Source organism: Anabrus simplex, chromosome 7, assembly GCF_040414725.1.
Source record: "Anabrus simplex isolate iqAnaSimp1 chromosome 7, ASM4041472v1, whole genome shotgun sequence".
Taxonomy (NCBI): domain Eukaryota; kingdom Metazoa; phylum Arthropoda; class Insecta; order Orthoptera; family Tettigoniidae; genus Anabrus; species Anabrus simplex.
The window spans coordinates 1,811,025-1,835,190 of NC_090271.1; the positions used below are offsets into that span (position 1 = coordinate 1,811,025).

The 24,166-nt window shown below is 38.4% G+C and overlaps 1 protein-coding gene across 1 annotated transcript in view; it reads right to left on the reverse strand.

Annotated features, from left to right (window-relative positions):
- The window catches only part of spd-2 (spindle defective 2), a 740,229-nt gene that overhangs the window by 333,771 nt on the left and 382,292 nt on the right, over positions 1 to 24,166 (reverse strand). The window contains exons 14-15 of the mRNA XM_067150605.2: positions 4,257 to 4,400; positions 4,009 to 4,177 (exon numbers count right to left, since the gene is read on the reverse strand). Of these exons, the coding sequence (XP_067006706.2) occupies positions 4,009 to 4,177; positions 4,257 to 4,400 (313 nt within the window). The remainder of the gene's footprint in view (positions 1 to 4,008; positions 4,178 to 4,256; positions 4,401 to 24,166) is intronic.

Below are 24,166 nucleotides of genomic sequence, written 5' to 3' on the forward strand. Positions count from 1 at the left end.
AACAGTAAACAGTAAGCAGGTTCAGGATATAGAAAGAGAATGGTGGCATACAGGGATGCTGTAGTAGAAACAGCAAGGGAATGCCTAGGAACAACTGTGTGTAAAGATGGGAAAAGGCGAACATCTTGGTGGAAAGATGAAGTGAGAGCAGCTTGTAAACGTAAAAAGAAGGCTTATCAGAAATGGCTCCAAACAAGGACCGAGGCTGACAAGGATTTGTACATAGATGAAAGAAACAGAGCAAAACAAATAGTTGTTGAATACAAAAAGAAGTCGTGGGAAGATTTTGGTACCGGGCGAGTTGGCCGTGCGCGTAGAGGCGCAGCGGCCGTGAGCTTGCATCCGGGAGATAGTAGGTTCGAATCCCACTATCGGCAGCCCTGAAGATGGTTTTCCGTGGTTTCCCATTTTCACACCAGGCAAATGCTGGGGCTGTACCTTCATTAAGGCCACGGCCGCTTCCTTCCAACTCCTAGGCCTTTCCTATCCCATCGTCGCCATAAGACCAATCTGTGTCGGTGCGACGTAAAGCCCCTAGCAAAAAAAAAATTTTGGTAATAAACTGGAAAGGCTAGGTCAAGCAGCACATATACCTTTCTGGACAGTAATAAGAAATCTTAGGAAGGGAGAGAAAAAGGAAATTAATAGTGTTCTGAGTAATTCAGGTGAACTCATAATAGATCCCAGAGAATCACTGGAGAGGTGGAGGGAATATTTTTAATATCTTCTCAATGTAAAAGGAAATCATCCTGGTAGTGTTGCAAACAGCCAAGCTCATGGGGAGGAGAAAATGATATTGGTGAAATTACGCTTGAGGAAGTGGAAAGGATGGTAAATAAACTCCATTGTCATAAAGCAGCAGGAATAGATGAAATTAGACCTGAAATGGTGAAGTATAGTGGGAAGGCAGGGATGAAATGGCTTCATATAGTAGTAAGATTAGCATGGAGTGTTGGTAAGGTACCTTCAGCTTGGACAAAAGCAGTAGTTGCACCTATCTATAAGCAAGGGAACAGGAAGGATTGCAACAACTATCAAGGTATCTCACTGATTAGTATACCAGGCAAAGTATTACAGGCATCTTGGAAGGGAGGGTGCGATCAGTAGTTGAGAGGAAGTTGGATGAAAACCAGTGTGGTTTCAGACCACAGAGGGGCTGTCAGGATCAGATTTTCAGCATGTGCCAGGTAATTGAAAAATGCTACGAGAGGAACAGACAGTTGTGTTTATGTTTTGTAGATCTAGAGAAAGCATATGACAGGGTACCGAGGGAAAAGCTGTTCGCCATACTGGGGGACTATGGAATTAATAGTAGATCAATCAAAGGCATTTATGTTGACAATTGGGCTTCAGTGATAATTGATGGTCAAATGAGTTCTTGGTTCAGGGTACTTACAGGGGTTAGACAAGGCTGTAATCTTTCACCTTTGCTGTTCATAGTTTACATGGATCATCTGCTGAAAGGTATAAAATGGCAGGGTGGGATTCAGTTATGTGGAAATGTAGTAAGCAGTCTGGCCTATGCTGACGACTTGGTCTTGATGGCAGATTGTGCCGAAAGCCTGCAGTCTAATATGTTGGAACTTGAAAATAGGTGCAATGAGTATGATATGAAAATTAGCCTCTCGAAGACTAAATTGATGTCAGTAGGTAAGAAATTCAACAGAACTGAATGTCAGACTGGCGACACAAAGCTAGAACAGGTCGATAATTTCAAGTATTTAGGTTGTGTGTTCTCCCAGGATGATAATAAAGTAAGTGAGATTGAATCAAGGTGTAGTAAAGCTAATGCAGTGAGCTCGCAGCTGCGATCAACAGTATTCTGTAAGAAGGAAGTCAGCTCCCAGACCAAACTATCTTTATCGGTCTGTATTCAGACCAACTTTGCTTTATTGGAGCGAAAGTTGGGTAGACTCGGGATATCTTATTCGTAAGTTAGAAGTAACAGACATGAAAGTAGCAAGAATGATTGCTGGTGCAAAAGGGCAGGAGGGTGCTCACAATGAGGAGATAAAGGCTAATTTAGGAATGAACTCTATGGATGAAGCTGTGCGCATAAACCGACTTCGGTGTTGGGGATCATGTGTGGTGAATGGAGAAGGATAGGTTACCTAGAAGAATAATGGACTCCGTTATGGAGGGTAAGAGAAGTAGAGGTAGACCGAGATGACGATTGTTAGACTCAGTTTCTAAAGATTTAAATATAAGAGGTATAGAAATAAATGAGGCCACAGCACTAGTTGCAAAAAGAGGATTGTGGTGTCGTTTAGTAAATTCTCAGGGGCTTGCAGACTGAACGTTGAAAGGCATAACAGTCTATAATGATAATGTATGTGTGTACCCACTGAGAGCACAAACTAAACACCGACACCCATTTTAACCACCCCAGATCTAACAGATCCCCCCACTATCAATGAGGTAGAATTCACAATTAAGGAGCTAAAAAAATTATAAGGCATGTGGTGAAGACCCAGTCTTTGCAGAAATCTGAAAAAAAAAACGCAGGGAAACCAGCAATCGTAAATCTACATCAGCATCTTGTCATTATTGCCATCCATTATTCAAGAAAGGAGATAAAACTAATCCAGACAATTGCAGAGGAATAACCCTTTTGGACTGAACTTAAAAAAATTTCCTGCCGCATAATTTACAATAGGATAAAAAACCTTCTGGAATCACAAGTAAAACCAAGGAGAATTTCACCCTGTCCAGATCAAATTCTCAGCCTGAAACTAAAATGGAATATTACAAAAACAGAAATAAACTGCTGTTTATTTCATTCATAGATTTCACGAAGGCTTATGATAGTATACACGGACCCACTCTTAAAAATCCTCATATCATATGGCCTTCATCCTAAATTAACAAATATTATTAAACTAACTTTAACAAACACAATTTTGAAGGTAAAGTTTAGGGGAGACAATCAATTCAGGCCTCAGAGAAGGTGACTGATTATCTCCACTGCTTGTCAATGTGGCTCTAGATTACATCATGAAAATTTGGCATAAAGAAAACCCACCTAAAATCAAAATTGGAGCAAAACAGTCAATAAGGACAAACCACCTAGAGTCAGCAGATTTATCTCTCATAGCACTTGACATGGAAGAACTCCGTGCTCAGATCACCAGACTCCAGAAAATTGCATTAAAGTTGCATTGAGAAAACTGAGATCATGCCAATGAAACTCCTTGACAAACAAAATGATAAAAAAAATTAACATAGTCCTACAATTTAAATACCTTGGAGAAATCATTATGCACAACTTAAACGAGAAAGCAACATGGATAAATAGAACCAACAAAATAAAATAAAGCACAATTTCTAACCTGGTCGACTTATAACAAAAAATGCTTGGCAATAGAAACTACGATCCAACACTACAAAACTGTAACTTTGCTCGAAGCCACTTACGCTTGCAAACCTTGTTCCAAATTAAAAAAGAAAGAAGAACTGATCAGCTCCCCAAAACTGAAAGAACGTGCATGTGCATAAATAAAAAGTACCAGTTTGAAGGAGTCTGGATAATTCTCCCCAATGAAAGTGTCTAATCGAGAGATTGACCCAGTTACCAGCAGGATGAAGCTTACGATTACCAGAAAACAGGATTTTACGACAACTAGTGATGAGAAAACTGGGAAAGAACAGAGGAGGACATTGGATCAAAGAAATTCAAGAGCATCTCAAAACAGTTGGACTCTAAATTACAGATGCAGAGAACAGGAATAAAATTACCACCCTTCTTAAGAATCACAAATTTTCAACTGAAATGATGCACAGAAGGCCTGTAGAGATTTCAGACGAATTAAGAACACTGCGATCAGAACGAACGGAGAAATACTGGACAGATAAGAAGAATCAAACAATATAACCTTCAAAGAAAAATTGTACATGGAAGACTCAAGTGGTCCAATGTGGCCAAGAAAGTTAATAATAATAATAATAATAATAATAATAATAATAATAATAATAATAATAATAGAGTAGAGGTTGCACTGTAACACTTACACCCCATCTGGTCGATGCCGGGAGAATCAAATAGAACTTTGAACTTGAAAGGACGTTCAAGCCCACCACAAAAATGATGCTGCATAGATGTCACCTTCTTCTGCTTCGCTCTGTTTGTCTTCGAGCCAGGTACATCTGCACAAGCCAGGAAGAAGGTCTTTTTGCTGCCCTGAAATAGAAGTCACCTGTTAAACTGACAATCTTTAGTTCTGATTTCCTTTTATTGAGAGGATGCCAGTTCATGTTACCTGTTGTAGTGCAAGATTTAATGGTAATTCAAGGCTACGGTCAGTTCCACTGATGATCGTTAGAGTGAAGTCCACGGAACATTTTTCTGGTAAAGTTCCAAAGTCAATTTCATCTGCAGATTCTTCATGCAATAGCACACTGATCTACAAATTAAAGAAAAACAAACATGAATAAAAAGCTTATACAAGTTCATTTTCTACCTAGTAATAATGTTATTCCAAGATACAGGGATTCCTTTATGTGCCAGTAAATCTACAGGTACATTACCAGACTGAGCTGGAATCCCTTAGAACAGTCCTCATTATTTTCCCAAAGTCTCTTGTACCAAGGCATTCCATCTCCTTAGATCAGGACATGAACTACTACTTAAATATTCATACTGCTGAACTAAGTCAAAAATAAACAGGGTTTGATTTGTAGCATTTACTGCACGACTATCGGTAACCCGTCCCTGCAGTCACCTACTCTCTACTTTCCCGTACTTTCTGTAGGCCTTAATTAAATTTGCACAATCTGCATCCCACCTCTGTGTTTGAGAGTTGCTGACTTGCAAGGATTTCTCAAGCCTTGAGAGCCACACACTTCCTATTCCGCACGGACAGATAGCTTACTGCTACAGTAACGGTGCTACAAATTGCCACCAGGTCTGGAGGCTGTGAAAGTGTAAAAGCCCTGCTTGTTTTTGACGTACATCAAAAAAAGGAGTGTCCTCTCACTGAACTTTGCCTCTGTTTCCAGGCACCACCTTTGCTTTTCATCCTGTAACATAAGATCTTAGTTTCTTACTGACAGAATTTAGAGGAAAGGGTACACTGCTGGAATGATTGCTTTGCAGTTCAACGTTACAAAAACTGAGCCAGAAACAAAAGAGACGATGAAGGTTTCCAGCCAAGATCTTGTTAAAGCCACCCAATTTAGATGTTGACTAATTGTAATGTTTGCACGATTTTTCGACCGTTGATGAAGTGAATGGTATACGAATAAGGAATAATGTTTTAGAGTAAACAAATATTAACAGAGTAGACCCACTACAAACCCCTTTGTGTTATTTAGTCGCAGCAAAACAAGTGACACTAAAATGTTCTTTAAACCAGAAACTATGGCACAGAGTGCCCGAAGCAATTCTCAATTCACAGTAAATTTGGTGTTCGCAACTCCTATAGTCTCCTACCTACGTTACTTTTCTTTGACCTTCGTACTCTGTCAGCTCGTTCACTAATCGTAATGAGTGGGGCATTCGGTTCTCCAGTATACCTTTGTACTTTACGTCAAGAGTCTCTGAAAGCAGTGAACAGCTTTTGCCAGAATAATACAGATCTCAGCCTAATATTCTTTACGATTTTGTTTGCATTCTAAACAACGATGGAAATAAATGTTGACGAAGATGATGTGACAATACATCTATATATTTTCCCTGTGTGCTTCATATAAACTTACTTTCATATTGGGAGAAAAATTAATAAAATTTTGGGTATAAGGACAACTGGAAATCCCATCAACACACAGAGGAATCCATCTTTCTATGCCACAAAAATGGTATTTACGATACCCATTCTGCCAGATCTGGAATGTGTAACGACTGTCCATAGAATCTAAGATCACTATTATTTGCAGTGAACAAAAGATATTCGTATGCATTTTTTAAAAAAGGCTAGAATTGTGCCCAAACTTTGCGAAGCGAACCTTTATAGTAGTACCAAAACCAAAAGGTAAATTTTTAAAAATGTGAGCTTTTTATTTTATTTTATTTCATTTCATTAGCAGTGATTACAACCCTGTTCTAATTTGCAAATATATATTGACATATTGAAAATAATCCATTTTCCTGATTTAACGAGATTTAAACATAAATCTTAAGTCTGAATGTGTAAAATACGTGTTTCAGTGCCCCGGTGTACATGGAGTGCTCATTGCTCTATATACACACAAGTAATAATAATAATAATAATAATAATAATAATAATACTTTATTAACGGTAATACCATTTTACACAACAACAGAGAAAAATAAAACAAAACACACTAAAAAGAAAGTTCAGTGGAGTATAAGTAGAAAAATATGTACAGATATATGCACAAGTTATAGTACAAGTAAGCACAGGAATGTAATAATCAATTCTGGAGATTATGTAAGTGATTTCTAAATTTTGACAATGAGCACTTAAATATATCAATATCCACTTTGTTTAGAGATCTTGACATTCGTTCAGTTGGCCCACTGAAAGCATAGTTAGTTCTATGCCAATCTGTAGACAATGTATTCTTGAACCTCGTGCGTCTGTCTGGTACATGTACATTAATTTTTTCAAGGAGTTGTGGACAATTCGCCAAGGAATGAAGCAATTTAAAAATGAAGAGTGTATCTAGGAATTCTTTCTTGCTATTGGCTTTTCGTTGCACCGACACAGATAGGTCTTATGGCGATGATGGGACAGGAAAGGACTAGGACTGGGAAGGAAGCGGCCGTGGCCTTAAGGTACAGCCCCAGCATTTGACTGGTGTGAAAAACAGGAAACCATGCAAAACCATCTTCAGGGCTGCCGACAGTGGGGTTCGAACCTACTATATCCCGAATACTGGATACTGGCCGCACTTAAGAGACTGCAGCTATCGAGCTCGGTATATCCAGGGATTCACAGTGTTGTGACAGACTATGCAGATTTAAGGACTGTTGTAGGGCTGTATAATCAACATTTTCATATGATAATCCTGCTTGAAATGAATGTAAATGAAGAAATTTATGTTCTACTGAATCTAATCTATGGATAGAGGTCTGATGAGAAGGGTTCCATACAGGTGTACAGTATTCTAGTATAAGGCGTACCACAGATACATACAGCAATCGATAGGTAGCCAAGTTTGAAAATTCTCTAGAATATCTACTAATGCAACCCAGTCTTTGAAATGATTTCTTACAAATATTTTCAATATCTTCATTAAATGATACGTTATAACTAAATAAATCACCAAGGTCATTAACTTGTGAAACAGGAGTTAGAATGTTATTACTAATTTTGTACTGAAATGATATCTTCTTGTTTTAAAAAAACTATATTATACATTTTTCATGATCATTATTTTTTTTTTTGCTAGGGGCTTTACGTCGCACGGGCACAGATAGGTCTTATGGCGACGATGGGACAGGAATGGCCTAGGAGTTGGAACGAAGCGGCCGTGGCCTTAAGGTACAGCTCCAGCATTTGCCTGGTGTGAAAATGGGAAACCACGGAAAACCATCTTCAGGGCTGCCGACAGTGGGATTCGAACCCCCTATCTCCTGGATGCAAGCTCACAGCCGCGCGCCTCTACGTGCACGACCAACTCGCCCGGTTTTTCATTATTAAGTTTCAACCCATTTCGAATACAGTACTTTTCCAGATGATGTAAATCTTCTTGAAGTTTTGACCAATCAAGTGGACTATTAATTTGCATTAAATATTTGCATCATCAGCAAACAAAAGCAATTCCGAATTCTTAAGTATATTTTTAATGTCATTTACGTAGAGAATAAAACGCAAGGGCACAAGGTGAGACCCTTGAGGAACTCCAAAGGTAACAAGAATAGCCACAGAAAAATGATTCCTTATTTTAACAATCTGCAGGCGATTTTTAAGATACGATTCGTATCAGGAGGGGAGAGACCCATTAATTCCATAACCTGTTAGTTTTTGCAGCCAGATATCGTGGTCAACAGTGTCAAAACCTTTTGAGAAGTCTGTATAAATGCAGTCCACCCGAGAGTGGTTCTCTATTGCATCCAAGAGGAACTGATAGAATAAAAGAAGATTGCTACAGGTTGACCGTCCTGAAAAGAATCTATGTTGCTCATCAATGATTATGTTTCTAAAGAGGTGTGATCTTGTCAAGAATTATTGAGTCAAAAATTTTGGAAATCTGAGAAGAAATTATAACTGGTCTATATTGTTTTATGTCAGTTTTATCACCATTTTTGAAAACTGGACAAACAAATCCTTTCTTACATGTGATATTTAAAGAACTCAGGGCCCTGACCTTAAGCTTTGTATATTTATAGCTGATGATGTTCGCAAAGACGGATGAAACATGTCCTATTAACCAATGTACCTCATGATTATTTTATAAATAATTGAGTGCATTATTTTTGTATTGAATAGGTGGTAATAAAAAGTTTTTAACTTCTAAGAAATCCTTTCTTCCATTCCACTGGTAAGACACCTCGGTTTAATGATAAATTGGACAAAAGAGTGCTCCATGTAAAATAAATGAGCAGTACTTGGGTAGGTAAGTTGAAACATCATCAGGTCCTACCATTTTCTTCACTTCCAGCGATTTCAGTTTGTTGCAAATTTTTGCCTTACTAATGTTTAGAACCGACAGATTGACAGAGAAAGGATAATCACATCACATACTATTCTGATAAGAAGAATAAAAAGATGAAAAGTGTTTAGCAAAAAGATTGACAATATTTTCTCCAGCATGTGCTGTAACTTCATTAAGATGCATTGTTGAGGGAATATTATTACATGACCTTTTAGAAGTTAGATATTGCCAGAATTTCTGTGGATTGGAAGTAACACTTTGTTCACAGTTGGAGACATAGTTTGTATAACAAGATTTGGATTCAGACCTGCATTCATTTCTTAATTTCGAGAAATGCTAATGATCACTATTGAGACCTGATATTTTGTACCGCTTGTGTGCTTTCTTCTTTTCAGTAATCAGTGACTTCAATGTCCGACTTGTTGGGTGAATGGTCAGCGTACTGGCCTTCGGTTCAGAGGGTCCTGGGTTCGATTCCCGACCGGGTCGGGGATTTTAACCTTCATTGGTTAATTTCAATGGCCCGGGGGCTGGGTGTTTGTGCTGCCCCCAACATCCCTGCAACTCACACACCACACATAACACTATCCTCCACCACAATAACACGCAGTTACCTACGCATGGCAGATGCCGTCCACCCTCATCGGAGGGTCTGCATTACAAGGGCTGCACTCTGCTAGAAATAGCCACACGAAATTATATGGTGACTTCAATTTATGATTATACCACTGTGGGAATTGGAAGTCTTAAAATTCCATATAGGGATGTAAAATTCCATGCCATAATGTAAATGCGGGGTAATACTGTATTGTCCCCCTCGATAGACACCACCCAGCATTAGAGATTTCTTTGAGCTATACAATTCCGCTGACTTTTTAAATGGTGGCTATAATGGACTAAATCATTACCTGTCACAGTTCAGCTGGAAGGTGATGTTTATTGTTTTCCTGCTAATAATGGAAAAAAAACTTTCACTATGGATGAGAAAGTTCAAGTATTAGTAAAAAGGTTGATTCGTACCGCGGAACACGTATTTCATTGGCACGCGAATTGGAGCTTCCTGTATCCACGCTCAATACAATTGTGAAAAGCAGAGGAATCATTACATCAAGTGCTTCAGAATGCGGACCAAACTCCAAGAAAAGGAAGTATGCGTCATATTGCAAATACGAGAAAATGGAAAAAATTGTAAAAAGTTGGTTTGAAACTTCAAGAGCTGCAGGCATTCCAACTGATGGTGTGCTCTTAAGGGAAAAGGCACTTAAAGTGGCAAACATTCTTCGCATTGAAAATTTCAGTGTGTCCAATGGCTGGATCGACCGATTTAGGAAAAGGTATAACCCAAACTATAAAACTGTTTGTGGGGAATCTAATGCAGTTAGTGATGAAACTGTGGAAGAATTGATCGATAGAAGATTGCAGGAGCTGACCAAGGATTACGAACCCAGGAACATTTTCAACTTAGACGAAACTGGACTCTTTTTCAGTGTGTTGCCCAGTAAGACTTCAGCATTCAAAGGAGATAAATGCCATGGTGGAAAAAACAGCAAGATGAGGCACACAGTGATGTTGGGAGCTCTGAAAAGCTCCACCCCTATGTGATAGGGAAATCTAAAAAGCCTCGTTGCTTCAAGGATGTGTGATCGTTACCTACTGCCTATGATGCCAATCGTAACGCTTGGATGACCTCAGATCTTTTCCGACAGCAGTTAATTACCCTGGATTCAAAAATGGGTGCACAAAATAGCGAGATCCTTCTTTCATACCTGCCAACTTTACAAAACCGAAAATCAGGAGATTTTGATATGAAAATTAGGAGAAATCAGGAGATACAAAGGCTCAAACCTGCTTATTCTACATGTCTTGCGCAATACAGTACTATATAACACTTATTGTCTCAATGCCCGATTGTTGCTATACGAGACTACAAGGCTAAAAATTACACATCTCTATTGCCTCACAGGAAGTATGTTAGTGAGATGATCGGTCCCTGATAAGCCTCCTGAAAATATTATGAACTCATGCTCCACACACGTGAATCAGTCATGCACTTAGATGCCATTATTTAGCAAATGCATAGATTAATGTATTGCATCACACGCCCGCGTGATTATGCGAAGCGCAACACTATTTTTATCAAGTTATAAATTAAAATTCGCCAGAATTGTCTCCAAATGAATCCTAAAATCTCTAGAAAAGACACTAGTCACTATCTTTGAAATTCTGTCACTACATTACTAAAATAGGCCCCAAATCTAGTGACTAGTCTTTAGAATCGACCAGACTGATGTGAATGAACACAAACATAGCATGCGAGAATGAGAGATTTACAATCTATATACGCGTCGCGATATACAGGTTTCAACAAACATCCCACATTCGCGAGCATTTCTCATATTAATATACGTCGATACTTCATTTGAAAGCGGCCAATGAGCGAAGGACATTCAGCCAATGACGTACAATGCTGAAATGGCCGAATCTGAAAACAAATGTTTGAAGTTCACCAAAAAATAAGCTAAAATCGGGAGAAATAATACAATAATTGGGAGGCGGGAAAAACTGTCGAAAATCAGGAGTCTACAAGTAACTAATCGGGAGTCTCCCGCCTAAATCGGGAAAGTTGGCAGGTATGTTCTTTTCATCGACCGTTGTCCTACACAACCCATGGATGTTAATTTGAGGAATGTGCAGTTAGAATTTCTGCCTGCTAACTGCACAAGCAAGCTACAACCTATGGATTTAAGGGTTACTCACTCCTTTAGGACACTTTATAGGAAGAAGCTGGTGCAGCAAATTTTATTCCTTATGGAAGCTGGAAAGGATCCATCATCATTTAAAGTTTCAATCCTGGATGCGCTTCACTTCACTGCAAAGTCTTGGAAAGCCGTGAAGCAGACTACCATCTCAAATCTTTTCTTGAAAGCAGGATTTTTTAAGAATCATGCCAAATCTCAGCTGCCAGAAGAAGGCCTGCTACCTGATGTATGGAGAATGTTGCAGTCAGACTGCACTACTGAAGATTTTCTTCAGGTAGATGATTCTGTGATCACTGCAGAGGAAAGAAGTGTGGAGCAGCCGAGTCTTGCACCGGTGACAGTGAAATGATGCCTACCAGTGCTGATGCAAGTGCAGCAGTGCATGTTTTACGCAGGTATCTGTCATCTGTAGAGGGGGGTGAAAATAATTTTCATAACCTTTATGAGCTTGAAAAACAAACAGAGGTCATAAGAAATAAAAAGTGTAAACGGAGATCGATTCTGGACTATTTTGGTAGGAAGCAGTGATTGTGTAGTTTTCCAACTGGAATAAATTTGTGTTGATGTATATATATATTGAATGAATCAACGACTTCCCGCGATTACGGGTTGCCACAATGGACAAAGTAAAGCTTACAGAATGCTTTTATCACATAGAAATATAGTGATGATACGGATTTTTTAGGTTATGGAGGTCCAAACAGGTGAGATTTTAGGATGTGTACAGATCCATGTATGGTGGTGGTAACTATTCTTTTGATGCTGTTCATAGGCAGGTCAAACTTCTTCCAGGTTCAATAATGTTGTAAATACAGGTACGATAGTAGCAATTAAAATGTTTCATTCAGAGAAAATATTGCATCTTAGATAATTCTATAGCAATTCTAAGAAAGTAACTGTTGTAATAAAAGAATATATCACACAAATTTTTAACCACCTACCAGTAATCTTATCCTGGGCAAAGGATGAGCAGAATTACAAAGGCAGTGTAATCAACACTTAATACAGTACAGTATATAATAATTTCATGTGGCTTTTTTATGCCGAGTGCAGCCCTTGTAAGGCAGACCCTCCGTTGAGGGTGGGCGGCAACTGCCATTTGTAGGTAACAGTGTTATTGTGGTGGAGGATAGTATTGTGTGGTGTGTGAGTTGCAGGGATATTGGGGACAGCAAAAACACCCAGCCCCCGGGCCACTGGAATTAACCAATGAAGGTTAAAATCCCCGACCCGGCCGGGAATCGAACCCGGGACCCTCTGAACCAAAGGCCAGTATGCTGACCATTCAGCCAACAAGTCGGACATACAGTACAGTATGTAACTTACATGGACCTTTATTTGATATAAGTACAGTAAATCGATTGAGACTGAAATACTCTATAAGTTAATAATAAGCATTTGTGTAACATTTACCTCCTTTTCCAGAGCATTTTTATATATACTTGTACAAGTTGTTTCCCCCGATCTACACTTTCCCCCTTTTACACCAATATTCCTTGGTCCCTTGAAAAGTGAAAAAGAGGGGTAATATTGTATTTTTCGTTACTAGATTTTACTTCAATGGAACAGGAATTACTGAAAACCAAATCAAGAAAACAATTCAGAAAATTTGGGATAGCATTAAACTGATTTTATTTATTGTATTTATTCACGAAGCACAAGATACAGCTACACTGAGCAAATTTCACTTGCACTGTCAACAGACTATTTAACAAATGTAAACTTTCATAATAAAATATAACAAACATAAACAGAGATAAGAAAATGTGTCTAACTAAACTGGACTGCACCGTGCGGTTACCTACAACACAAGGCCAGAAAATGTTTCTTCATTTACTATACTATTCAATTAAGAGTGTTAGATAGCAGTCACCAACAAGGAGCAATAAATGGTTGTCGAGATTTGACATAATTTTTTAAACAGCAATGGAATATTCGAAATATTTTTGGACAGGAGACTTGGGTGGAATTTATACAGCACCAATGATTAATTTTGTGGTGTGAAAAGTCAGGGACACAAACAACTGTTCATCTGTGCTAATGCACGGTATCAGAATAGGTTTAAATCTCTTGCTAATACAGATCATTACACCCCCATGGGATGCCTTCGCACTCGTTAAAGAAGAACTATCACATCTGAAAACCGAATAGGTTTCGTCATCACTTATTTCATCATTTAAATCTGTTTCAGTTAATATCATTAAATCGTAGTCAGCTAAACATGAAGAAATTCTAAGTTCAGTTAGTTTGTTTCGAAGCCCATTTACATTTTGATAGTATCCTCTAAAGTGTTCAACTAGCCATTTTATTGATGTCTCTAGTGCTTTCTTAGTATTGTGTATCTGACCTCTGTGAAATGATTCCCGATCTACATTTTGTATTATATTCCTGATATAAGTTATACTTTCTAAATCATTTTCTGTATCACTTAAGTTTTTGCCATTAGGATTATCATCCCCCCCTCATTTTCTTAATTAGTTTCCCGAAAGCATTGTTCTAGATATTCTATTGAGAAGTCTACCAAACTTGGGGATTCCTTTTCTGTTAAGGTGTAGCCCATCTTTTCAAACATCACTGTCTCTAAGCCAACTATTAGCGTCGACAAAATGGACATCTCCATTACGGCATAACCAGTCAAGAGTGGAGTTTACAGCATCTATATAGTGAAAATCAACACAGTGCCAATATAAAACACCACTGAGACAAAGCTTTGCCGCTGGAAACCACCTTTTTATCGCAGTAGTAAGTCTATCAGTCTCGGCCATTATGTCACTGGATGTTCACAAATTATGAAGGTCATTTGTGCCAATGTGAACCATCAAGGTGTCAGGATTTTCTTTAATACTATCACTGTTCACATGTTCTGCAAGCTGACCCATTCATATACCTGGAGAGCAGTACGCAATACCCTCTTCATCCTCGGGCCCAATATTTCTTATAGAGTCCCCCACCATTACTGTACAGGCTTGTTTATGTACCGGTTGCCAACGGGATTTTTCTTTTTGACACTGCAACTGAGTCATATCCTATGTTTACCTCATTTGATTCTGGCACTTGAAAAGTGTTTTGTGTCACTAAATTATTATTTATAGAATCTTTAAATGCAACGTGTTTCTGGGTAGGTCTAACGTTCTTAGACTTAATCTCTTTAAAATCATTTTCCCATTGTCTAGTATTTCAAGTAATGATTATCATCTTGCGTAATTAGGGAACAAAAATAAAATTAACACCCTTCCTAAAGACACTCAAATTTTCAGCAAAATTGATTTATAGAAAGACTATAGTGGTCTCAGACGAAATGAGAAAATTACGATTGGAACAAATGAAAAAGTACTGGGTGGATCACAAGAACCAAACTGTACAACCTTCAAAGAGAAAGCGAGCGTGGAATGACTCAAGTAGTCCAATGAGGCCAATAAAGTTAGTAATAATTACATGCCTGCTAAGCTTGTGTGGGGGTTTGACTCTGAATTGAGTAAGAGCTAGGCATTACCCTGCGTGGGAGCCCTCAACTCCAAAGTGGCACGTCCCAATGGCTGATGGGGGAAGTTCCTGTAGATATGCAGCACAGGTATGAATAAGCCATAGCAAAATTAGCATCCGCGGATCAACTGCGGTGAAGGGGAAAGTGGTCAACGGCCTCAAAGGCAGAAGAGAACATATCCCAACGGCAGCGAATTGGAAGAGCCAACTCAAATCCACTTCACGTCAAACTTTCAGCAAGCGGCAAAGTGGTCAGTGTCTGATCACCAGAGGTGTGGCTGGAACTCACCACTCCAGTCCTAAGAACTGGACCTTGGTCCAAACTTGTGATCAATCAAGTACCATGAGGCGTGTTAGAAATCAAACTTTTACCCCAGGTGGTAACCAATCCACTGCTGTCAAGAACAGTACAACCAGACTGTCTGAATCTGGGGAGTCTGGACTGACACGCAGACAGAGGGAGTCGAAGCCCTCTGGCCAAATTTGCTCAAACAACAAAATCTTTAATACCAATGTAGTTTGTCCATTATTGGACATTATAAATTTTCCAGCTAACACATTCCTGGTTGCCAGTGTTTCGCCCCAGTGTGCTAAGTTGGGCTCATCAGTTGGTAAATAGCACACCTACCAAAACGCATGTCTAGTGCATACCAAGGAGAGCACTGCGTAGGCTACTTGGAGCCACCGGCAGTGCCAATGCACTATGAAAGGCTTTGTCTCATTTTCAAAAATTGATACCTGCCTGACCATCAGATGATATAGATGTTGAACTGTGGGATTCAACATCAATATCAGCACAATCTTTTTCGAAACACTAAACATAAATACTCTCGTACGAGCAGGAAAATTGTATGAAGAGCAAACCTTAAACAAACAAGAAATACAGATACTCGCACTACAAGAAACAAGACTGACAAAAACACAATGGATTTCGGGAACTACAGACACTTCAAAAGTAAAACAAACGAATTCTCAAAAACACACCACTTTTAAGAGTCACTTCTGCAATCAAGAAAAAAATACTCAATTTGATAACAAATATAAAGCCTGTAAATGATAGACTAATGACAAACCACCATAAAATGTGCAAATAAAAAACACACACTAATTAATGCACACATGCCAATCAACGAGGACAATAAAACAGACCGTGAAAAATCAGACAAATCCTCGGCAACTCTAGAAGAAATAACATAAAAAATTCCTCCAAATCGCGTCAAAATCTTACTAGGCGACTTCAATGCACAATTAGGCAAAGAAAGAAAACACGGAAAAACATAGGAAAATTCCCAGCACATAAATGGACCAACCAAGTCAAACTCTGCAGGATATTTAACTTCTAAATCATGTCAACACACTTAAAAAAGAAACCATAAAAACAAATGGCATGGAGATCACTGCACACGTTCACTGGCAAATTCCAATTTGACCATGAAGCAATCTCTTATCCAAACCACAGAGAAATTATGAATGTTCAAGTTAGAAGGGGTGCAAACATGGAGTCAGATCATTACCTGACAAGAATCAAATTACAGTTGAAACCTCAGATTCAAAAAGAAGCCACTAATCCCAAAATTTAACCCCACTGGGATCCAACCATCTCTCACACAAGAATTAGAGAGAAAGGAGGCAAAAAACTGGCAACAACTCAAAAGCAAACTGATTACAACAGCACAAACACTAATCCTCTGCAGAAAAGGAAGAGACACTCTTGGTGGAATGAGGAGTGTGAACAAGACAGAAGTCATACAACTGAAGCAGCAGAAAGGTGGAGAATAACTACAAAACATTCCTGACAGTGAGGAAAGAGATAGCTCAATTGATCAGACAGACCAAGACGAAATTTGAAAAGGTCAATTACTGGAAATCGAGAAAGACTTTGCGAGAAACAATACATGAAATTTCTATAAGAATTTCAAAACAAAGCTTGCAAGATATCAACAACAAAGTCTCTGTTTCATGAAAGAAAATTGATAATTGGCACTAAACCACCAAGAAAACTGTGATGAACTCGCCAGATATTTTAAAAAATTACTGAACTGTCCAGAACCAATACAAAGATCTTCTCCACAAGAACCTGAAAGTACTAATCCAAATTCATTACCACCAGATGAAGAAGACATCACTGGACATATCAAAAGACTTAAAAACAACAAAGCATTGGCTCAAACACCATAAAAGAAATCCCAAAAGTCATGCAAGACATTTGAAAAACAGAACAAATCCCAGAAGACCAAAAAAACGCATTAATTCACCTGCTACACAACAAGGGAGACAGAAGAGATGTAAACAACTACAGAGGAATCTCACTAGTATCAGTTGCATACAAAATTATATCCCAATGTCTTCTTGATAGAGCACAACAACAACAACAACAACAACAACAACTAGAACAACAAAGCTGAGAATATCAGGCAGGATTCACACCAGGCCGATTGTGTCCAGAGCAAATATTTAACTAAAGCTAATCCTAAGATATCAGAGAATTTGTAGCAAAAATTTAGAGTGCACATTTGTTGATTTCAAAAAAGGCCATGATTCAGTTGATCGAAAATCACCCTTTTAAATATTGAAAGAACAAGGTTTAGACATTAAACACTCGCAAACATAAGACAGAAACAAAGTCCAAGGTTAAATTCATGGGGAAAACCTCAGATTCCTTTGAAATCAAAACGGGAGTAAGACAAGGAGATGGACTATCCTTTACTCTTCAACTGCATCCTTGAAAAAGTGATACGAGAATGGGGCAAACAATTACTGATCCTCAAAATTCACCAACCAATCATTTTAGTCAGAGGAAAACTAGCGATGAATCGCTTAGCATTTGCGGACCACCTAGCAGTATTAACCAAAGACATTTTAACAGCCCAAAATGAGATTGAACTCCTAAGAGAAATTGTGGAAAAAGTCTGCCTTCAGACATCTTTTGAAAAGACAGAATACATGCGCCAAAATTCATGGAAACGAAATATGGCAGAATTAAACGAGCTTCACAATTTGCTAGTTGGTTTACGTCGCACAGATACTGATAGGTCTTATGGCAACTATGGGACAGGAAAGGCCTAGGAATGCGAAGGAAGCAGCCGTGGCCTTAAGGTACAGCCCCAGCATTTGCCTGGTGTGAAAATGGGAAACCACAGAAAACCGTCTTCAGGGCTGTCAACAGTGGGGTTCGAACCCACTATCTCCCGGATGTGAGCTCACAGCTGTGAGCTCCTAACTGCATGCCCAACTTGCCCGGTAGCTTCACAATTTAAGTACCTTGGTGAAACAATTCAGGAAAATGGACACTAAACAAGAGCCAATGAAATTAGATGCCAAAATATGCAAACTGCACGACTAACCCAAAATAGCTATAACAAAAAATGTATCTCCAATCATACAAAACTGAGACATTACAATACTGTCATTAAATACAAATGTCTTAATGGATTAGAAATGCTAATTTTGAACAGGAAAGCAAAAACTGAAAACATTGAGAAAAAGGAATGCAAAATCATAAGAAAAATTCATCCTAACCAACCAACCAACCAACCAACCAACCAACCAACCAATACCAACTTAGAGGCAGACAGGAATTCAAAAAATACACAAATATTCATAGTGACATTAGAAAATGCAGGCTAAGATTCTATGGTCATATTAAATAGTCAAATTCTATGAAAATGTGTTGCAGACACAATGAAATGGATTGGTGAAATAAAAACTGATTTGAAACAGGCAGGAATTATACCAGCAGATGTCCAAAGTCTTCATTAAAAATCTTGCACAAGAAGTTAGATGCGCTTACAGCCTCACCTTTGTTAAAGGCAGATAAAAAGTTCATCGTTTTGAACAAAGCAGTCAGCCCTACTCTTGTGTGTGCTTTTCAGACCGCTGAAATTGGACAAGTACAGCTTAGCTTCCTGAAAAACGCTGACAAAATGGTAAAGAGCTCTCTAAAGGAAAATCTGCAGGTACCCACGGATACACCCGATAGTGCTCTGTATTCTGATTTAAGATTCAAAGGCCTCAGACTTTTCAAAGCAATCTGGGAAGTACATCTGCAACAAATAAGCGTATGCAATGCTCTTCGCCGAGCCAGCAATAGGTATGTTTTGAAGGTGCGCGATCTGTCATCCAAAACGACGCATTGTTTACAGGCTCTCAACATCACAGATATCAGCCAATTCTCCAATAAAGGCAGTAACCTTTCATATCAAAGAAAAATCAACACAGCAATTTACGTATTCTTTTCAAAATTTTCACTAACTAGTTGTCACCACATTTAAAAAACAAGACATTTGTAAAGATGTACAATGAGGATTGATTATAAGACTTTGTCAAAAGAGTACTTATAACTACTGTATTCTACTTGCTAGCCGTTTTATACACATTTGTACCTAAAACAGTATCCTCTTATTTATATTTTAGACATTCATTAAAAACTATGTATTACAACAATCAGGATCCTGATTTTTCTATCTTTCTTTCAGGTATGAGATTTTTAGGCTGATGATGCCCTCATTCGTCTGCGGAATATCTGGAAAGATAATATCACCACCATCAATACAAAAAAGAAGGTCGTTGAATCTCTAGTCTTCTCAGTCTTCTTGTATGGTGCAGAGACGTGGACCATCCTCAAACGTGATCGTGAACGGATAGAAAGCTTTGAAATGTGGTGCTGGAGGTAAAATTTAAGGATTCCTTGGACAGCTCATCGCACGAACACATCAATCCTGAACCAACATCAGATAAAAGTTGGTCTATCGTGTAAGGTCTCTCAGCGGATTGTACGCTACTTTGGACATATAATGCGCCGAAATGGTAGTCTTCAAAAGCTGATTGTTGAGGGCAAAGTCCAGGGAACCAGACAACGAGGACGAGTACCAACGTGATGGATTGACATGGTGAACGGCACCCTACAGAGTTCTCTCAGAGCAACCACATTGAAAGATTTAGATAGGGAAGAATGGCGGAGTATGGTAAATCAACTAGAGGGCTGAATATTATGATAGTCACGGCACCTCAGCCATGAGGCAAAACGAAAAGAAGAAGAAGAAGCCCTCATTATGAGTGAAACATGTCCCTATATCTTACATGTTAAGAACTATTTCTTAAATTTAAATAAAAAATGTATTGAACAGGTGGAATTTATAATCTAGTATTATTATTTGATTAAGTACATTTCAATACGGACAATAACATGAGATTTGTAACACGTAATAAGAACAAGTAATAACTCTCATTATTGTTCCGTATTGAAGATGACGTTAGGCATAGATATCAAGGATAATTTAATTAAAAACCACCTATTCAATACTTTCCACGTTTAATGTGGTTATTATCTACATGATTTTATGTAGACTTATTTAGGTCAGGTACATGTTTCACCCATTATTTTGGGCATCTTCAGCCTGTATACAACCTTTAGGTCAAGGTTTGGGACCTTTTTAATCAATATAAACATACCAATATATACACTATATACAATATATACATTATATACAATATATACAAACATTAATGAACCCTTAAGATGGGTAACATAAGTTAATACAGTTAAGTTTTTTGGTCCTAATCTATCTAATATGAAAAATGTCCAAAACTAAAATGGATCTTCTTTTTGGTAAAGAGGATTACATATCGGGGTTTAAGTGACCCCTATATCATATCATGTTCCTGACGTACCGTGTCTGTTGATAGGATGTGTCGTCAACAATAAGTGGAGATTTGAACTGATTGTTGATTGTACGTTGGTCAAGATTGAAAATATAAATTAAATGTGTTTTAACTTGGCAGTTCTATTCTGGTTAACTTAAAATGTTCAAAAATAAATATTTTTTTTTTTTTTTTGCTATTGGTTTGGCTTTACATCGCACCGACACAGATATGTCTTATGGCGACGATGGGACAGGAAAGGGCTTGGAGTGGAAAGGAAGCGGCCGTGGCCTTAATTAAGGTACAGCCCCAGCATTTGCCTGGTGTGAAAATGGGAAACCACGGAAAACCATTTTCAGGGCTGAAATGGATCTTTTTTATCGTAAGTCTTGAGAAAGGGTGATATTAAAACTGGGGCTAATTTGACCCACGATTTTCATTTTTGTGTTCTTGACGTAACTAATATTTAAACGTGTTGTCATGCACAAGTGGAGATTTAAAAAACCAATTGTTGTAGGTAGACTGGTCAAGAACGTTGTGAATGAAACTGTTAGCGTCTTGACTTTGGGTCTCATGTAACGTCAAGGAATTGACAAGAGTACAATATTAAGCTGTTTCTTAGTTTTAGGCTGCTGCTTAATTGAGAAGGAACATCCTAGACACTTGATACAGTCTTGTATGAATATTGTTCCCGTTTATGTGTTGCTTGGTCTTTGGGAGGGATCTTAATATCTGTAATGAAGTAGAAAAGTAATATTGAATTAAAAATTTAGAGCACGCGTTGTGATAAAATGTATTAAATTAACACCTCTTAACTGTAAAATGACATTTATGTTGATAAGACAGGCGCTGCCGGAACAGACAGGTCCATCTAGTATTAATGGAACAAGGTGGTCCACGTGATGTTGCAGCATGGAAAGCATCTTCTGAAGTGCAGTTGTGCCATCTTCGGATGTCCTTCAGCCATGAATTCTTCCTCCTGCCAACAGACCTTTTCCCCTGTATTTTACCTTCAATGATGAGTTGTAACAGCTGGTACTCCTCGCTTCTCATAATGTGCCCTAGATATTGGGTTTTCTTTTTTTAACAGTAAGTATTAGTTCTTTTTGTTTCTTCATGCGATGAAGGACTTCGTCATTTGAAATTTTCAGCACCCACGGTATTCGGAGTAGGCGGCGATATAGATACATTTCAAAAGCATCAATTCTTTTTTCTAGATTTTGGTCAAGGGTCCAGCTTTCACATCCAAAGAGAAAAATGGAGAATACATAGCACTGAATCATTCGCATTCTTAATTGCTCACTTAGGTCCGATTTTGTAAATAGCTGTTTCATGCTAAAAAATTGCCTCCTGGCCTATTCTATTCTAGATTTTATCTCTCTCTCTTGGAATCACATTCCTCATCTAGCACAGTACCCAAGTATTTGAAGGAGGATACTTGTTCAATCTTACTGCTGTTTATTGACAGGGTTGCTGGAATTTTTCTTTTAGAGAAGACTAAAACTTTGGTCTTGGAAGCGTTGACAAACAGGCCAAACTCTTCACTGCGCTGGACTAATTTGTCTATAATGCGTTGGAGCACAGGTAATTCATTTGCTATGACAACAGTATCATCTGCGTACCTGATATTGTTAATTGCCTGTCCATTTATAACTATCCCGCTGTTTTCCTCCAACAACACCACCTTAAATATTGCCTCAGAATAAATATTGAATAAGAGAGGTGACAGCACACAACCCTGACGAACACCTTTTCTGATTGTAGTCGCTTCTGATGTTCTTTGGTTGATTTTGACATCTGCGGTTTGATTCCAGTACAGTGCGCTGATAATGCGTAAATCGCATTGGTCAATCTCTATCATCTTTTCATGTTTCACACAGTCGAAGCCTTTTTTGTAGTCAATAAAACAAGTATATACATTGACATTCATGTCCCTGCACCTCTGTACTAGTACATTTAAGGAGAAGAGTGCTTCACGTATGCCGACCCCATTTCGGAAACCAAACTGGGTCTGATCCATGTAAGATTCACATTTCTTGTAAATCCGGGTGTGTATGATTCGCAGAAATATTTTAAGGACATGGGACATCAAACTAATCATACGGTAATCATCACACTGGGAAGAGTTCTGCTTCTTCGGTATTGGTATGATAGTTGATCTCAGCCAGTCAGAAGGTATCTCTCCTGATGTATAGATGATGTTGAACAACGATGTTAGTAGACTGAGGCCGGTTGAGTCCCGTTCAGCTTAACGCAGTGGCCTCCACGGTATGCACTAGCCAGCGTATTGGTAGGTGTGCTAGGTACCAACTGATGAGCCCACCCTAGCACACGAGGGCAAAACGCTGGCAACCAAGAATGAGTTAGCTGGAAAATTTATAATGTCCAATAATGGACCATTTATATTGGTATTTAACAACTTCGGCGTAAATTCTGTCTGAACCAGTGGCTTTACCATTCTTCTGAAGTTTAATGGCATTCAATACTTCACTCTGTTATTTCAGGACTGGCTTCATTGATTCTTTCGTCAGGTGGGGGAGGATCATCTCTGTCATCATTGAAGAGATATTCGATGTATTTCTTCCATCTTTTAAGTTTTTCTTCAACTCCTAAAATAATAAAATAATCTCACTGTTTGTGCTCCTTAATACTTGTCCGCATCGCTTCTTTTGTAGACCACTCAGCTCTTTCACCTTTTTATATAGGTTAAAGTGATCATGCTTCTCCTGAAGCTCCTCGATTTCCTTGCATTTGTCAGACATCCAGGATTCCTTTGCTTCTCTGCATTTTCTACATATCTCTTTGTGTAGATTTTTGTATTTAACAGGGTCTTTATATTTCCTCCTTTCATTCATAAGCTCCAGGATTTCATCAGTCATCAGTTTTGCTTTTTGCTGCTGTTGACGTATCCTATGTTATTTTCCTGGACTTGAGTTATGCTATCTCTTATAGAGTTCAATGTGGATTCTACTTCTATATGTTGAGACTCTTTTATTGCTTGCATCTTTTCTTCCAGAGCAGCACCAACACTAGTTCTGACATCAGAACTGGCCAATTTTCTGATGTCTATGCGTCTTGATATTTTAGCACACCTGTAGCGTTTCTAAAGCGTTGCATTTTAAAGTCCATTACTACTGGGTTGTGGTCACTATTAATGTCGGCACCAGGATAGGTTTTTACTGATTTCACGAATTTCTTCAGCTCTTGTTTCACTAAAATAAAATTGATTTGATTTCTGACAGTCTTTTCTTCATTATCTGCAGGTGAAGTCCACATGTATAGCCTCCTAGGGTGAAGTTTGAAAAAGGTATTAGAAACGAAAACTTCATGTTCTGTGCAAAACTGCACCAATCTGTCTCCCCTTGTGTTTTGTTCACCAAGACCATAGCTCCCTACAATATCACCTTCAGCACCGAGGCCAATCTTTGAGCTGAAATTACCCATGACCAGTGTTCTCTCCCCTTTCATTGTAAGTTTCAGTGCTTCATTCAATGTATCATAGAATGATTCTACCTCTTCATCATCTTTGTCAGAAGTTGGTGCATGAATCTGGATGATATTACACAAGATGGCGCATGTAGTTAAACGTGTGTGAAAGTGCTCCGTAATTCGCCTACCGAATATCAAAATATATCACACATATTTACCGTGAGTGGGATCCACTAGATTTATTAAATATATATATTTCATTTTTAGTCATCAAACATGACCCTCAAAGCTGTAAATGA